General features: G+C 35.8%; 1 protein-coding gene across 1 annotated transcript in view; it reads right to left on the bottom strand.

The window, feature by feature from the left end:
* The window catches only part of LOC105343954 (uncharacterized), a 68248-nt gene that overhangs the window by 10626 nt on the left and 43240 nt on the right, over nt 1–14382 (bottom strand). Inside the window, exons 64-88 of the mRNA XM_066076189.1 lie at nt 13190–13395; nt 12689–12855; nt 12222–12372; nt 11690–11951; nt 11195–11369; nt 10799–10865; nt 10370–10652; nt 9966–10091; nt 9646–9865; nt 9194–9336; nt 8868–9042; nt 8285–8494; nt 7781–7940; nt 6537–6685; nt 5871–6235; nt 5439–5669; nt 4840–5032; nt 3574–3633; nt 2931–2972; nt 1977–2166; nt 1759–1868; nt 1346–1582; nt 1004–1196; nt 648–792; nt 102–282 (exon numbers count right to left, since the gene is read on the bottom strand). Coding sequence (XP_065932261.1) covers nt 102–282; nt 648–792; nt 1004–1196; nt 1346–1582; nt 1759–1868; nt 1977–2166; nt 2931–2972; nt 3574–3633; nt 4840–5032; nt 5439–5669; nt 5871–6235; nt 6537–6685; nt 7781–7940; nt 8285–8494; nt 8868–9042; nt 9194–9336; nt 9646–9865; nt 9966–10091; nt 10370–10652; nt 10799–10865; nt 11195–11369; nt 11690–11951; nt 12222–12372; nt 12689–12855; nt 13190–13395 — 4441 coding nt within the window. The remainder of the gene's footprint in view (nt 1–101; nt 283–647; nt 793–1003; nt 1197–1345; nt 1583–1758; nt 1869–1976; nt 2167–2930; nt 2973–3573; nt 3634–4839; nt 5033–5438; nt 5670–5870; nt 6236–6536; nt 6686–7780; nt 7941–8284; nt 8495–8867; nt 9043–9193; nt 9337–9645; nt 9866–9965; nt 10092–10369; nt 10653–10798; nt 10866–11194; nt 11370–11689; nt 11952–12221; nt 12373–12688; nt 12856–13189; nt 13396–14382) is intronic.

The raw sequence follows: 14382 nt of genomic DNA, 5'->3' as shown, positions 1-14382 counted from the left end.
GAATATTCAATAGAGTCAATACAATTCTTTACTAATCATGATAAATCATAATATTGATTGACAAATGAAATCCTCCATTGTATTCACTGAAGAAAACTTACTTCTAGATCTGGCCACTCGGATCAGGTGTTTCTTCAGGTTGTTAAAGAATTTGGGCGGAGCCAGGTGAAGGTCCTGAATGATCACCCAGCCATCGTTCTTATCAGCACTGTCGATGGCTTCATCTACCAAAATCTCACAGCCATCACCCACACGCACGATCTCCACCTGGGCTCCAATGGCCTTCAAAGAGAAACAAATTTAATTAATTTAGGTTTCCCCCTGATGTTTCATGCTCATTAAACATCTTTAAAGAAAGATAAAAAATTGAAAAAATCTATGCAATTGAACTTCGATATCTCAAACACTAATATCTCGAATACAATGGATATGTCGAAGTAATTTGTAAGTCCCAACCACTTATTTTTTTAGTATTTAACCCACAATATCTTGAATACTCGAAAATCTTGAAGTTCTTAAGCGGTCACATCTAATTCGAGACAACGCAGTTTGACTGTTTCTAGAAAGTTATTTATATGGGGTACACAATTTATAACAGAAAATTAAGTTTATTTTGGCTTTCATTTTCTAGGATTTAGATAAAATACCTGTGCCATTTTCTTCAGGACTTCCACTGGTGGTTTGGTCAGGCGCAGTCTGTTGGACGGATGTTGCTGACTCTCTGAGACACTAGGTGGCAGCAGCAGCAACACACCTAGATGGCGCTTTGCATCTTGGAGGACATCACTCAAACTAAGGAACAATGAAGAATAGGAAATTTTTTTTCGAGGCATGAAAGTATCTGTGAGCTTTATTTTATTACCGTATTTTAGATACTTGATTTTTATTTCTTATCTTCTAATCTTTTCTAATCTAGAACTTCTTTCTTATCACTTGACTATGGCTGTGAGCTTTATTGTACTACATAGTAAAAACTCTTGATTTAATTGTGAAGATTGCTTACTTGAAGTCAGTTTGCTCTGGGAGGTTAATGGTGAGATGTTTGTTGACATAGCGGACCAGTGCTGCTGGCAGACGGTCCTGTCTAAGCATGCGCAATAACAGCAGCTGATGGAAGTCAGAAAGAGGCCCAAGGTCAGGGGTCTTCATGCCGTTACCTTGACTGTTCCTACTTCCTCCAGATGATGGACGTTTGTCTGTAGAATTATTAAGCATGTAAGTACAAAGTATACCATATAAACAAATGGTAATAATTCATATCATCCCCTGGAGATCTGAATCCTTCTCTAAGTTAACAGAGAAACAATGAAGCTTAACAAATTCCGTTCAGAGTAAGCTCCCCTACCTTCCTCTCCTCCTGCGGAGGCTACAGGGAGTGGCTCCCTCTCTGGGTAGTCCGAGGTATACCAGCTTTTCCAGGTGTCAGAGTTCTGAGCCATGTGTACACACAGACTGTCCAGGGGCCCTGGGAGGACAGACAGGGCCAATATATCCTCCCACTTCTCCTGTGGGAGCCATTTTGGGGGTGGGTCCTTACAGTCAAAATCATTCAAAGTCAACTGCATTCCCAAGCCAGGGTTACCTGAAGGAAATAAATATTAGTTGAGTAATTTTTTTTACTAAAAGGCTATGCCACTAATTAGACTTTTAAACAGATATATTAGGCACTTTTTCAATATTGGTTACAGGTGATGCTTGTTGTATCTTGTGATAATTATCCCTGTATCACTAAACAAAAAAATTACTAGGAGCACAAACCTTGCAGGAGCAATGACATCTCTTCATTTGAGAAGTTTTCTGTTCCCTCTGATTCAATGTTAAGGCACAGCAGAGTGGCAAACAGTAAAATGTCTTTCTCATACAGGGCTCTATTAATTGAGTTAAAAAATAACAATTAAAGAAAATCAACCAATCAAAATGTTCATGAAATTTTTAAAGTGAATCTTTGTCAGCCAATCCATAGAAATATAACATACTCTCTGATCCTTCTGTATACTAATCCAGTCATCTTATCCATGGCTTGCTTAATCTGATTGGCTGAGAGGCTTTCGTATTTAACTCCCTCTGTTGGCAAGGGGACAGTCTCTGGGATCTCAAGGGGAGGCAACTCATCTGATTCTGATCCTTCCAGAAGTTTCTGTGCTGCTGCAGTACTAGCAGAATCTCCTTTTGAAACAAAGTGAATAAACAAATAATTAATTTATTAACTTTGGTAAGCAATATAAAGTCAATATTTCATTTGACAACAACATATGTAATCCGTCTGTGAATATATTAATTTGAAGCTCTTTGAAGCAAAATTTTGCAGTATCAATTTTAAAAAAATAATAATAAAGCAAATGCCTTTTATGTTCTCTGGTTAATATCATATTGAAATAAAATACATCCAGAACAAGCAAACATGCAATAAACATATGTATTAGTATTTATTTGCCACCATTCAATCTCCAAAATGTGTCACAATTTCTCTGGGTTAGTATAATTCAGGTGCGCTTTAAAACAAACTTCCTGTAAAGTAAACCCTTCTGATATATACAGATCATCAAAACATATATACATATCGATAGCTGACCCAACAGTTCAGAAAAGACTATAGTGAAATAGAACAGACATTACTATAAAAGAGAGAAGTCTAGGCATCAACAGTTCTAGACTATAATCCAATTAAACCAGTTTCCAGATTCCCATGCAGTCCTATATAAATACAGGAGATTTAAAGGACTTCTACGCCCCTAACATTTGACAACCACCTGAAAGACAACAGGAACCAAAGCCCACAGACCACATCACTGAACTAGAATGAATAGATGGATGCAGAACTAGATTGATAAAATTGTTGTAATTGAGAGCCCCTGGTTATATATCAAGCACCACAATTTATAACTGGCTTTCAAATAACTGAGTCATTATTTTCATAATTTTTTTTTTACCCTGCTTTCTCCAAACAGTAAGCAACTCGATATATTCTTGATCTGTGAAGCAGAAGATAGCATTAATATATATTGACAATTGGTACAGCTCTGGTAGAACCATTAGGCAAACACTGAAGACTTTTTTTCTTAGTGCAGGATGAATTATTTTGCTGTGGATTCATTCAAACATAAATTAAGCGTTAATTGTTTCTAGAAAACATCAGGTGTTATGTTAATCGCAAGTGTACTGTATTGGAAGAAAGTTGGGAAATCTTTGTTAAGTGTGTCGAAATTTGATTTGGAACATGGGTTACAATTATGGACTGGAATCAAGGGGTGGGGGTGGTGTTGCAATGGGTACTATGGTTATGGGGATGGAGTGGTACTGTACAGTAGTGATTAAAGTCATGCAAGTTATCATTAACACCATTTTCATCTTATTCTGGATATTGATATCATTTATTAATGATAGCTATACAGAAGAAAATTGTGCTAAATGGATAAGGGATCTTCATAATGGTGTCCAAAAAATATTAATTAGAACTGCACACAATGTGAACTTCACTCTTGTCTCTTTCAAAGACTGTTCAGTCATTATTGGTTTTTTTTAAATCTGTGTTACACATCAATCCAGTAATATCACTCAATCAATTAGTGCTACCTGCTAACTGAGTTTCGGGAGGGGGCTCAAGAGCCTTATCATCCTTTTCCTTAGCTTTTTCTGAAACGAAATCAGTGTATGGGGACATATGAAAAATTAAATCATGCTTAATTTTTATCTTCTATAAGTAGACCTTTGGTGCATTTGACAGAAAAGCAATATGGTTAGCTTCATAGTGAATTCTATATTTGTTTTGTTATCCTGAATTAGTAAATAATGTACAGAAATATCCATGTAAGAATTCTGGCTTATACTTATAGGCATGTAAAATACGGTAGATTTGATACGATATATTTAAAATATACTACAGTCATGATTAAGTGGATTTTACTCTCATTTCAAACAGCATTTTTTCTTCCTTCTCGCGATTTTTTTTTATACAGCATTCCTATTACGAATTTTCTTTCTGCTACTAATTGTATTTACAACCAAGTGCTGTGCCTGTCTTTAAGGTCATATGTGACACCTTCATAATATGACATATCCTATCGAAATAAACAATAAAATCAAGAATAATTTTATAATACGTTAACCTAGCATCGTAGCGCAATGGGTTACAGCATTAACAACGAATCTGAAAGTCACAAGTTCATAAAATTTTTACCTTTTCAAATATTTTCAAAACATAAATAGGTCAAATATTGTAAAATTTGAAAATTTTAAACAGGTAAAAGTATTTTGATAATAATGTACTTTTATTCACATTAATATTGACAGGTGTCCCATACAACCTTAAACAAAAAGCTTCACTATACCATTAATTGCAATGTTGTGGTTCGTAAAAACTGAAATGCCAAAATCAGCATTCATTTAATTTTAGAAATATGAAAATTGAATTTCTAGGTGCTGCTATTAGGGTTATAAATTTTAAGTGCTGAATCTAAAAAATGTGACTTTACAGGATTTACAGCCAGTTTTTCCCCTCTGAGAAGTGACTAATCTATGACTAATAATTGTCTACTCAGTGTTGTTTAATACTATATCTACCGTGTATCTGTCATTTTCATTGACTAATTGTGTCATTCTACATTTGTTTCTTCTTTTATTTCATTACTTTTTAAACATACTACTTGAACATATTTCAAAAGAGGAATGTAGCCATAAGCTTTAGAAACAAAAAGTATTAATAAAAGAATGCTGTGAACAATTAAAATACAAAAAAGTTTGATATTCACAAAATACAGTATTTGGACTACAGATAATCAAAAAAATAAATTGAAATAACATCAATGTAGCAAATCAGTTTTTCTATGCATTGTATTTTACCTTCAGTCTTATCCTCATCAAAGTCATCAGCATATTCGTCCTTCTCTCCATCCTCTTTCTCTGACTTGAGGGTCTGTTTGTCTCCCGTACCTGCTGTGGCACTTGCCTTTGAACCCTGGGAGCTGGCCGCACTGTCTTTGCGCTTCTTCTGCAGGGCTCCACCCGCTGAACTGTCATCTCCATCCTCGTAACCCTGCATGAGTAAAAACAGCATGTTTTTTAAATGAATTTCACATTTTTGTCATACTATTTCAAGAAATGAAGGTATGCTAGTATAATCTTATTAGGAAACTAAGAATATTTGAATAATTCTTTTCCCTCGTTTTTTGGTTTCGTTCAGAGGATACCAGACACAAAATTGCTTTTTTGAAAGACTTTAAACACTGGCATTTTGGCATTTGTTTTGAGATACTGGGTAAAAATAACGTTTTTTAAACACTTTTTTATTTGGATATTTATACATGTATTAACACTCTTCAGATACTGCTAAATTTTACTATTGTTTTTTTCCCACAAGGCAAAGAATTCTGTTCATTATAAAACTGAAATTGTTACTTATAAATGTATAAGTAAAAATGTGGATTCATTTCATTTCTTACCCCTTCTTCTTCATCAGCATTCAAGAACTCTGGTGGCAGTTCTCCACCGACCGCCTCATCAAACAACTCAATAAAGTAATGCAGGGGGAACTGGTACTCATTGTGAACACTCTGCAAGCTGCGGATGATCGCAAATAACATGGCTGCTCTACGCGCCAGGGGAAACAAGTCATCCTTCAGATCATTCAGATGAAGCAGGAGGGCTTGAGTGTCATTCAATCTGTTCGCTAACTGTAAACACACACATCTAACTATTAATTTTTCTAGAGTTGATTTTGATAGGAAAATAATACATGTACCTCTCAATATTTTACAAATATTAGTGTTTAAAACTTACCGGTAGTTACAGATATTAGAAGATGGTATGAGCTTGGTTAGAATGAATATATTTGCAGTTTTGATGATAAGTTAAATTTGCTGAAAAAGACTTGCCTCCATTTTGGCATTTGTCATGTCTGTGATGTACTTGAGGGCCTTGGGACTTCCCAGAATTCCTGCCTGATTGGACAACACATGAGACTTCACAATCTCTGACAGATATAAAAGAGTGTCTCTCTGTAACTGGAGGTTCTTCAGTGTTTTACACCTCTCCTGATACAGCTCGGGTCTCATGCGAGCAAACGCTCTCGTCAAGAGGTCCTCAGTCAATGTGTCATGTGACACTCCAAAGTTGATCAGGGTCGTGGTCGAGGCTACTTCTGGGTTAAATCTGGGTTTGGCCAGAGGGGTAGACAGGTAGAAGCGGAAATCTGGTTGGCACAGGACTCTGCGTCCACAAAACTTGATCATGCGGGCTTCTGAAATACAACAATTAATATTGGATTACTAGCATTTACAGCAGTTTTTAGAAAATTTGACTGTAATTTGTAGCATAAATCTCATAATCAAAATTTAGAGACTATTGAAAAGGCTGCTTATCATTTTGGCCTTTAAAAAATAAACCAAATATGCACATAAACTAAATCAGTACCGATATATATAACACTGATTTTAAGGTAAATATGATTACTGGGTATCGTAATGAAATTCTGATGTAAATGCAATCACATTGTATTTCATCAAGTCTAGGTCTTTATAAAGTAACTATGTTGAGTGTACCTTCATTCTTGTCGTTTTCTTCGGCTGTGTTGCGGTGGTGGATGAGAGGGGTGATTACATTGTCAATGTTTTCCTCACAGTTGGTCAGTATTATTGGCTTGCCCCTCATGATGCCTTTCTCCAGTGTAATCAAAACATGCGGATCAGACCTGTTTGATGAAAAAGATTTAAAGTATATTTAACAATTTTATTTGGATCAATAAATGTTTTAAGAATTGATCATTTAATTTTCATCACTAAATATTGTTCTTTTTTGTGAATTAGTTTGCTTCTAGGTACATATGCATACACTTCCTAAATTTCGTTTATAACCATGCTGTGGGGGAATGCCATGACTCTTATTTTCATTCATAGGTAAAAGAGTAGGAAAAAATATCTCCAATGGGGCTGTCAACAATTCTTGTATAAAACAATCTTTCAATTGTTTTTTTTTTATCTGACAAAGTCAAGTTTATCAATTGCATATGCATACAAAATTTCTCTTCATTTTCTTTCCAAAGTTTAAAATGGTTTTGGATGTCAATCTCAGCTGCATTAAATTCTTTGCATGTTTACCAAGCACCATTTTGTGCCTTGTACCGATTAGTCTTCTATTCTTTACAAAACAAGATATACTGTATGTGGTACATGTATAACTGCAAACTTACCATCTAGATTTGCCAAGCAGCACGCAGTGAATGGTTAGTGATAGGCCCCAAGTCAGAGGAAAAAAACCACAACATTAGTTATGTCAACACATCATTCATGCTATATATTCAAAACATCACCATCAACAAATCCCAAATCAAAATTATTGACAACACTGTGCAATATAAACTATATAACCAATTATCTCTTTTCATATTACCTCCAAATTTTTAAAGTATTTCATTAAAAATTTTTAATCTTAATGTAAAATTACATGTTTCGTAAATCAGTTTCTGTTTAAAATGATTATTTCTTAATTAATTATCAATGGAGTTTTTAAAATATAACATATCTATACATGCATTACTTTTTTAAACATCAATATATTCACATTAAATTGAAGCAAAACCACAGCAAACTTACACAAGTGAAAACACAGTAACACATAATTGATTAATTTTCAATGTAGATACATCTTGTGTGCTCTCTCTCTCTCTCTCTCTCTCTCTCTCTCTCTCTCTCTCTCTCTCTCAGATATGCCCTCTCTCTCTTTTTTACATGTACATGTACCTTCTTCTAACCATGACTTTGTCTTATGTCAATTTGCCCTTACACACCTTGTCTCCATGTCCAAGGACACTAGCTTCTTCTTGTTCATCAGCTTATTGAGTTTCCCAAGCCAAACAGATCCCTCTCCGTTGGGGTCAATCATCATGGGAGGTCGTTGCCATGACGAACATAACATGGCTGCATTTTCAATCTGTCGGGGTCCAAAGTCTGAAAGGAAAGATGTTTGTTTTTAACAAACTTATTTTGATCCTTAAAATCCCAACTGAAATTTCTAGAATCCTGAATACTTTCTTTGGTAAACTGGTAATCTTTGGTACTAAATTCATAGCAATAACCATGGAAAGAGAAATTTTGCAAAAAAGGAGTTTTTTTTTAACACATTACATGTATTGAAAAGCAAAATTTATTCAATAATACGTGTACGATATGTATAAAGTGTATACTCTAAACTCAAGTTAAAATTTCATTACTTGCATACAGGCATTAAAGAATCTTCCATTTTAGCAATTATGTACAGCTGCAGACAGAAAGAGTGCAATGTGAGTCGGTACCTTTACGAATCCAGTCGTTGAGAGTTCTCTCCCCCACCAGGAGCTTGATGAGGGACAGGACGTACTTGTTGTACTGGACCGAGGTGATCATGGGGGTGGTGGACTGGGTGACCATGCTGTCCTTGTCCTCCTCCTCACTCCCCTCCTCCTGCTCCTGGATCTTGGCCAGGGACTTCTCTTTCCCTTTTTCTGATTCCTCTGCCTCTTTATCTTGAAATTTATAAATTGAAAGAATATGATCAAATATGTCTGCAAATATGGTTAAATCAGGATACAGGAACACACAGATCTAATTGAAATGCATTAAATAGCATAAACTGATGCCACTGAAAATCTTTTTCAAGGCAGCAACAGGTACCGGTAATGACTATGTAATGTCCAAATCTAGATTTTCAAACTGCTCTCTATCAAATAAAAGTGTAATGGAATACCATTGATAATTTCTTCCTACTCAAGAAAATTCTGACATATTTTTTAAAACAAGGGCACACAACTCTGTCACCTATCAATGGAGAATATTTTGATGCATTTCTTAAAACAAGGGCACACAACTCTGTCACTTATCATCATTGGTGCACATTACCTGTAGCAGGTTCAGTGCTCTCTTGTTTCTCCTCTTTCTCCGATTTTTCCTTGTCTCCTTTCTCCTCACCATCTTCTTTCTCCTCACTCCCTTCTGCAGTCTCCTTCTTCTGTCCTTCCTTCTCTTCTACCTCCTGTTCTTTGCTCTCCTCTCCACTTTCCACAAGAACCTCCTCCTACAAAGTCATAAATATTCATCAGTCCTTGTTTACATAATTATCCCATTACACGACTCAAAATTTGTAAGATTAAACTGCAATATATGTTATTACACAGCCATGTGAACATAGAATGAAAACAGCATTTTTTAAAAATAGTTGCACATACTTCCTCCTCCTGTGGTTGTGTGGCATTAGAGTCGTCCTGGTCAACATTCTGACCCAGCAGTGCTGAGGTATAGTCTATGTCATACACCTGACTGGCCCCTGTGGCAGTCTTCAAGAAGTCAATACTCCAGTCTATCACTCGACCTACAAAACATATTAGTTACAAACATACAATATTTCTTAGCAGCTTTACATCCTTTTTTGTTAAAATGAAAGAAATTTTATTTGATATAATATTTGAACACAAAGCGCAATAATGAGTGTATTTTCTGAATGATCACTGCATGAATTTTTCAATTAGCTTTATGAAGAAATAAAAATCTCATTTCACATTTTTCATTTCTTAGCTTGAACACGATTTCAGATAAAAATTTTCATAAGTCTACCAGTAGGCCTCTTTTCATTACCAGTATATTTCAATGTATATAGCTGTAATTATTATTTAATGCTCACCTTTCAATCCATCAATGCTATCAATAACCAGGGGAATTCCCCTCTCCCTCAGACAGTTGGGCCAGTGAATGGTCAGCATCACTCGTCGGAAGTTGTGGTGGTAGGGTCCCAGATAAGTGGCGAAGGCTGCCGCCATTGCACAACCACCAGGGATCGCCACAGCGCGGCGCTCATGGGAATCATAAATCTGCTGGCATCTCTGTCTCTCTCCTTTCAGGATCTGAAAACCAGAAATCATATTGTACATGGATGAATCCTTAATGTACAGAACACAATGTCAGAATTCAATACAATGAGTAAATTTGGCAAAGAGCACATACTTTTCTGAGTTGAGCAGCCGTTTCCAGCTTCTTTTTCATCATCTTGGTTTTCTCCTCCTGTTGGTTTTTGTCAATGGTGGCTTCCTCAAATCCTTTGGCCAGGTCTGTCAGTCTTACTTCATGTGACTGTTGACAAAAGCCAATAAAATCGTTCAATGAAAATTCATTATAATAACTACTGCACTTTATCCCTGCACAATGGAAGGCATTTTCTTACAAGAATTTTAATGAAATGTTTCATTATCCAATGAACAATAATAATTTTGGACAAAACTTGTTTTGGAAATCTTTATGTAATTTGATTGGTCAAAGAAAGCACTTAAAACAGTTTGACCTTTAGATATACTTCGTATTCTACTTGGGTTTTCAAATTTCTGTCTGTCCAAGAGCACAGCCATTTTTACCTTTCTTTTGTTTTCCAGGGTAGCCATCTTGTGCTCTGCCTCATCCACTGCTGTAGTGGTCTCCTCCACCTTTTGGTGCAGTGGTTTGACCTTGGAGATCATCATTCTATGGTATCGAACCACGCCAATGACCCACTTACACAGAGCCCCACAGGCTGAATTACTGGTCTTCCTCTCCAAGGCCTCAGGGTCAAAGCTGGGCTTTTTCAGGTATGGTTCCACTAAAAGCAGTGTAGACTCGGGAAGCTGGTTGTCATCAAATGACATCAACTCTTCAATGAATCTGAAATCAATAAATTTTTATCATCTGTTTAAGTTTGCTACATGTAATATTTTTTAAACTCTTTTTCATTCACCTCAATTAAAGATTCCCTCTGATATATTTAAAAGAATTAAATCAACAACTCCATTACTGCTCAACTCATGTACCTTTCTAAGTTGGCCATTTGTCGTTTGGCTCCTTTCTGCCATGTTAAGTCTGCTGATGGAGATTTCACTGAGGAAAAAAGAAAAATTTCTATATAAAATGATACGCAACTAGAATTACCTACTTAAAACCAACTACTTTGCAACTGACATGAACCATTTTCACATTTATCCAATGCAGACACATACCATTTTATAATTCAAATTGAATTTATTGATCGTCATACATTTAACTTACATCCTCATTTAATTCTTCTACCAAGCTAAACTTTCTAAGAATTCCAAGAATTTCTTATATTCATTATTGTAGTGCCATATCATATCCTTATGTAAATGCAAAACTCCATTCAACTTAACCAATACTTATACAACCAATAGATGATTATTGATCAGACTTACGTATCATGATGATGGCCGTCATCAGATCCTCGATGTCCAGGATGGGCTTGTTCATGCCGCGTAGTTCACTCAGCTTCTCTATGTCCATGTTCTGAATGACCTTCTTGGTGTCTGCTACGATGGCGATGGCCTTGTATACCGCCCTCTCATGGGCAACCTGGTATTCTGGTAGCAACTGTAAAATTTTAAGAGATATGTTTATGAAAATAGATCCTCTGATTGCAATTCATGTACCGGTACTTTAAAATATATTGAATCATATGCTGTTTGAATTCAGTGAATGTAATGAACATGAAAATATTTGTGTGGTTTTTTTTTTCATTTTGAAGTCATCTTTATGCAAAATTGCTAATAGCTTTTGAGTTTTGCATTGAAATCAACAAGTAGTCCTGGTACACAGTTTTATAATGTAGATGTAATTTTTTTTTTTATGAATCAAACTAATTGTAATTTTCATACACAGGATGAAAAGATGGTACATTGCACTTTTCCCACCTTTTTGAGTCTGGAGATTCTGTCTAGCTGTGCCTTCACCACTTTGATCTGTTGCTCTGTAATGGCCGTGTCCTTTCCAATCTGGGACAGAATTTTAATGGTTCCCTGCTTCCGTTCCTCTAGCACAATCATTTCATGCTCCAAAAGTTTTCTCAGTTTCAAAGCAACCTCGTTTTCACGTTTGATATGGTTCAGTGATTTAGTCACAGAGTCATGATCTGAGCAGACCTCTTGGTTCTTAGCAGAGGCCAGTGATATATATCTACAAAATGCCCATGATATTAAAATAAACTGTAAATTTACATAAAAATCATGAAGAAACTTAATGTTAGTGTGAGGTCTGTAAATGAGAAATTTTTATTGATAGTGGTGAGCAGAGGTGAAAATCATTTCTAGGTCCAAAGAAATTATTGAAAACTTGTACTAATTACAATTATTAAATGTAGTTTGTATCAACATGACTCAATGCATTCAGTATTTAAAATCTGATCTCTTTGATAGATGTACACCCATGGACTGTTGAGACACTGACCTCTCTACGAACTTCTCGTAGCTGGTGTTGGTGATGTGACAGTACTCGCCGGCATCCTTCTCCTGCCCGTCCTGCTGACGGAGAACCAGGTGCATGGAGGCCAACATGTGGGAGATGTTCTCCTTCTGTATGGCTGTCATCCAGTCGATGTCTGCAGGGGAAGAACACACAATTAAATTAAATAGTGTGTACTACAGCAATAAAATATTGCATTGAGATATATCTTCATCTGTCTTGTAATGTTCATCCAGAAGTGTTTTTACAAGTATCAACATTTATCATTACTACTGTAGCAATATAACTAAAATACTTAATTATAATAAAATATAAATATTGGTATGTTCAATTTCAGTACCTACAATTTATTCCATAGTAATTTTTGAACTCCTTTAACATTAAGGAAAATGCAAAAAGAATGTAACTGTATTCACTTTTCAGAAAAAGTGCTTGCTTTGTTGAATTCTGACCTTTGAAATGGTATTGAGCATGCTCAACCAGCTGTGTCTTGGACCAGTGAGGGAACCACAGGAAGTTGACGTTTTTGGCGAAGGACGGGAATTCACGGCACCGTCTCTGGAAAGCCTCCTTGCCCTCGTTCATGATGAAGCACACTCGGAAATTGCTCCTTACAGTCCTAAAAATCAATTATGCATTCATTTATTCAATAATCATACAGTATATTACTGACAGTATTCTGTACTTAAAAGTGTTGACATTTTCAATGGATGAAAAGGACAGACAAATGGATAGATGGTATGTGTAATATCAATGATTTCTATAAACAACCTATATATGTTTTTTTGTAGAGGTAAAAATATTTTAATTTAAAGAACTAAATATTTACACTTTTTCCAGTTTATTCAAAGTGTTTATCAAGCTTCAAGTTCCTTCTATCAACTTATTTGGAGCCCAGCCTACACATTAGAATTCGAAGCATAGTTGGGAAGAGAAAATCAGTGCATGCGTACCTGAGGAAGAAGTTCCACGCTACGTCCCTGGTGTAGGTGAGCCCGGCCTGAGTGACCTCTGTTCTGATGGAGTTGATGATTGTCGTCTGCTCCTCATAAGTAAACAGATGGCTGATGGAGCCTCCCATGATAAACTCCTGGAGGAACACAATAAAGTCCTCCTCCAAAAGCTCTTCCTCATGGAGGAGCAGTAGGATCTTCTCCCCCTGGAAAAAATGAGGACAATGTATGATAATCATATACAGCCCATACTATGTAGTTCTCTTTTCTATCCATTAAGAATAACCTTAGACTAGGAATAGAAGTTGCAGAGACAAGGTTATGGAAAGAAATTAAGGCTATCATGAATTTCCATTTTCAATATTAACTTCAAGTACCTGCAATGTTTATGAATATAAAAACAAAAAGACAGTTATGTCCCAATTTTGGGGTTTTAAATCCCCCCCCCCCCCCCCCAAGAAGTCCATAATTATTGCATTTTGGAGTTATTAATTTTTCTTGTGAATTATAATTTATTTTGAATTTTTAATGTAGTGCAGTTCAATTGGCCAAGATTACAATTATAACTTGACTGCTATTAATATTGATGCATGATAATAGCATGATACCCAACATTGAATGTTGTTATGTCCTTCAATATAGATGTTGTACACTACATGGTAATTAATCCAGCAAAAATTCACAGAACCCTTCCTTATATTAACTTCAAGCAGGATTGTACAGTGTTACAGTTAAGTATTGATAACTCTATGATACAAAAGATTAGTGGGAATTCAATTCATTGCCAAACCCACTATATACAGCCAATTTTTCCAACTAACAAAAGGTGTGGAAATGTTGAGAATTGACCCTTATCTGGAGTATATACTATTGCAGGCATTAACACACTGTGCACTATAAAAGACACAGCACCAAAGATAAGAATCAAATGTCGATCAATATGACATTCGGTAATGCATTCACACTGTTCCTTGTCATTTTTCACAATGTGAACATCATCTGGGCACAGGAAAATTCAGCAGTAGACAAACGCTTACTCTTAAATGACCCCCAGACAGTTACAAGCCAAATGCTTTCTCTTCAGAGGGAAATCCAGACCTTACAGACCAAGATAGCAGAAATTGATGTCCACCAATCCCAAATCCAGCTTTTAAATGCACAAATTGCACAACTTCAACAAGAAAATGCAGGAC

Source organism: Magallana gigas, chromosome 2 (assembly GCF_963853765.1).
Source record: "Magallana gigas chromosome 2, xbMagGiga1.1, whole genome shotgun sequence".
Lineage (NCBI taxonomy): Eukaryota > Metazoa > Mollusca > Bivalvia > Ostreida > Ostreidae > Magallana > Magallana gigas.
Note: the sequence above shows the minus strand (reverse complement) of the source record. Positions and strands in the feature narration are given on the sequence as shown.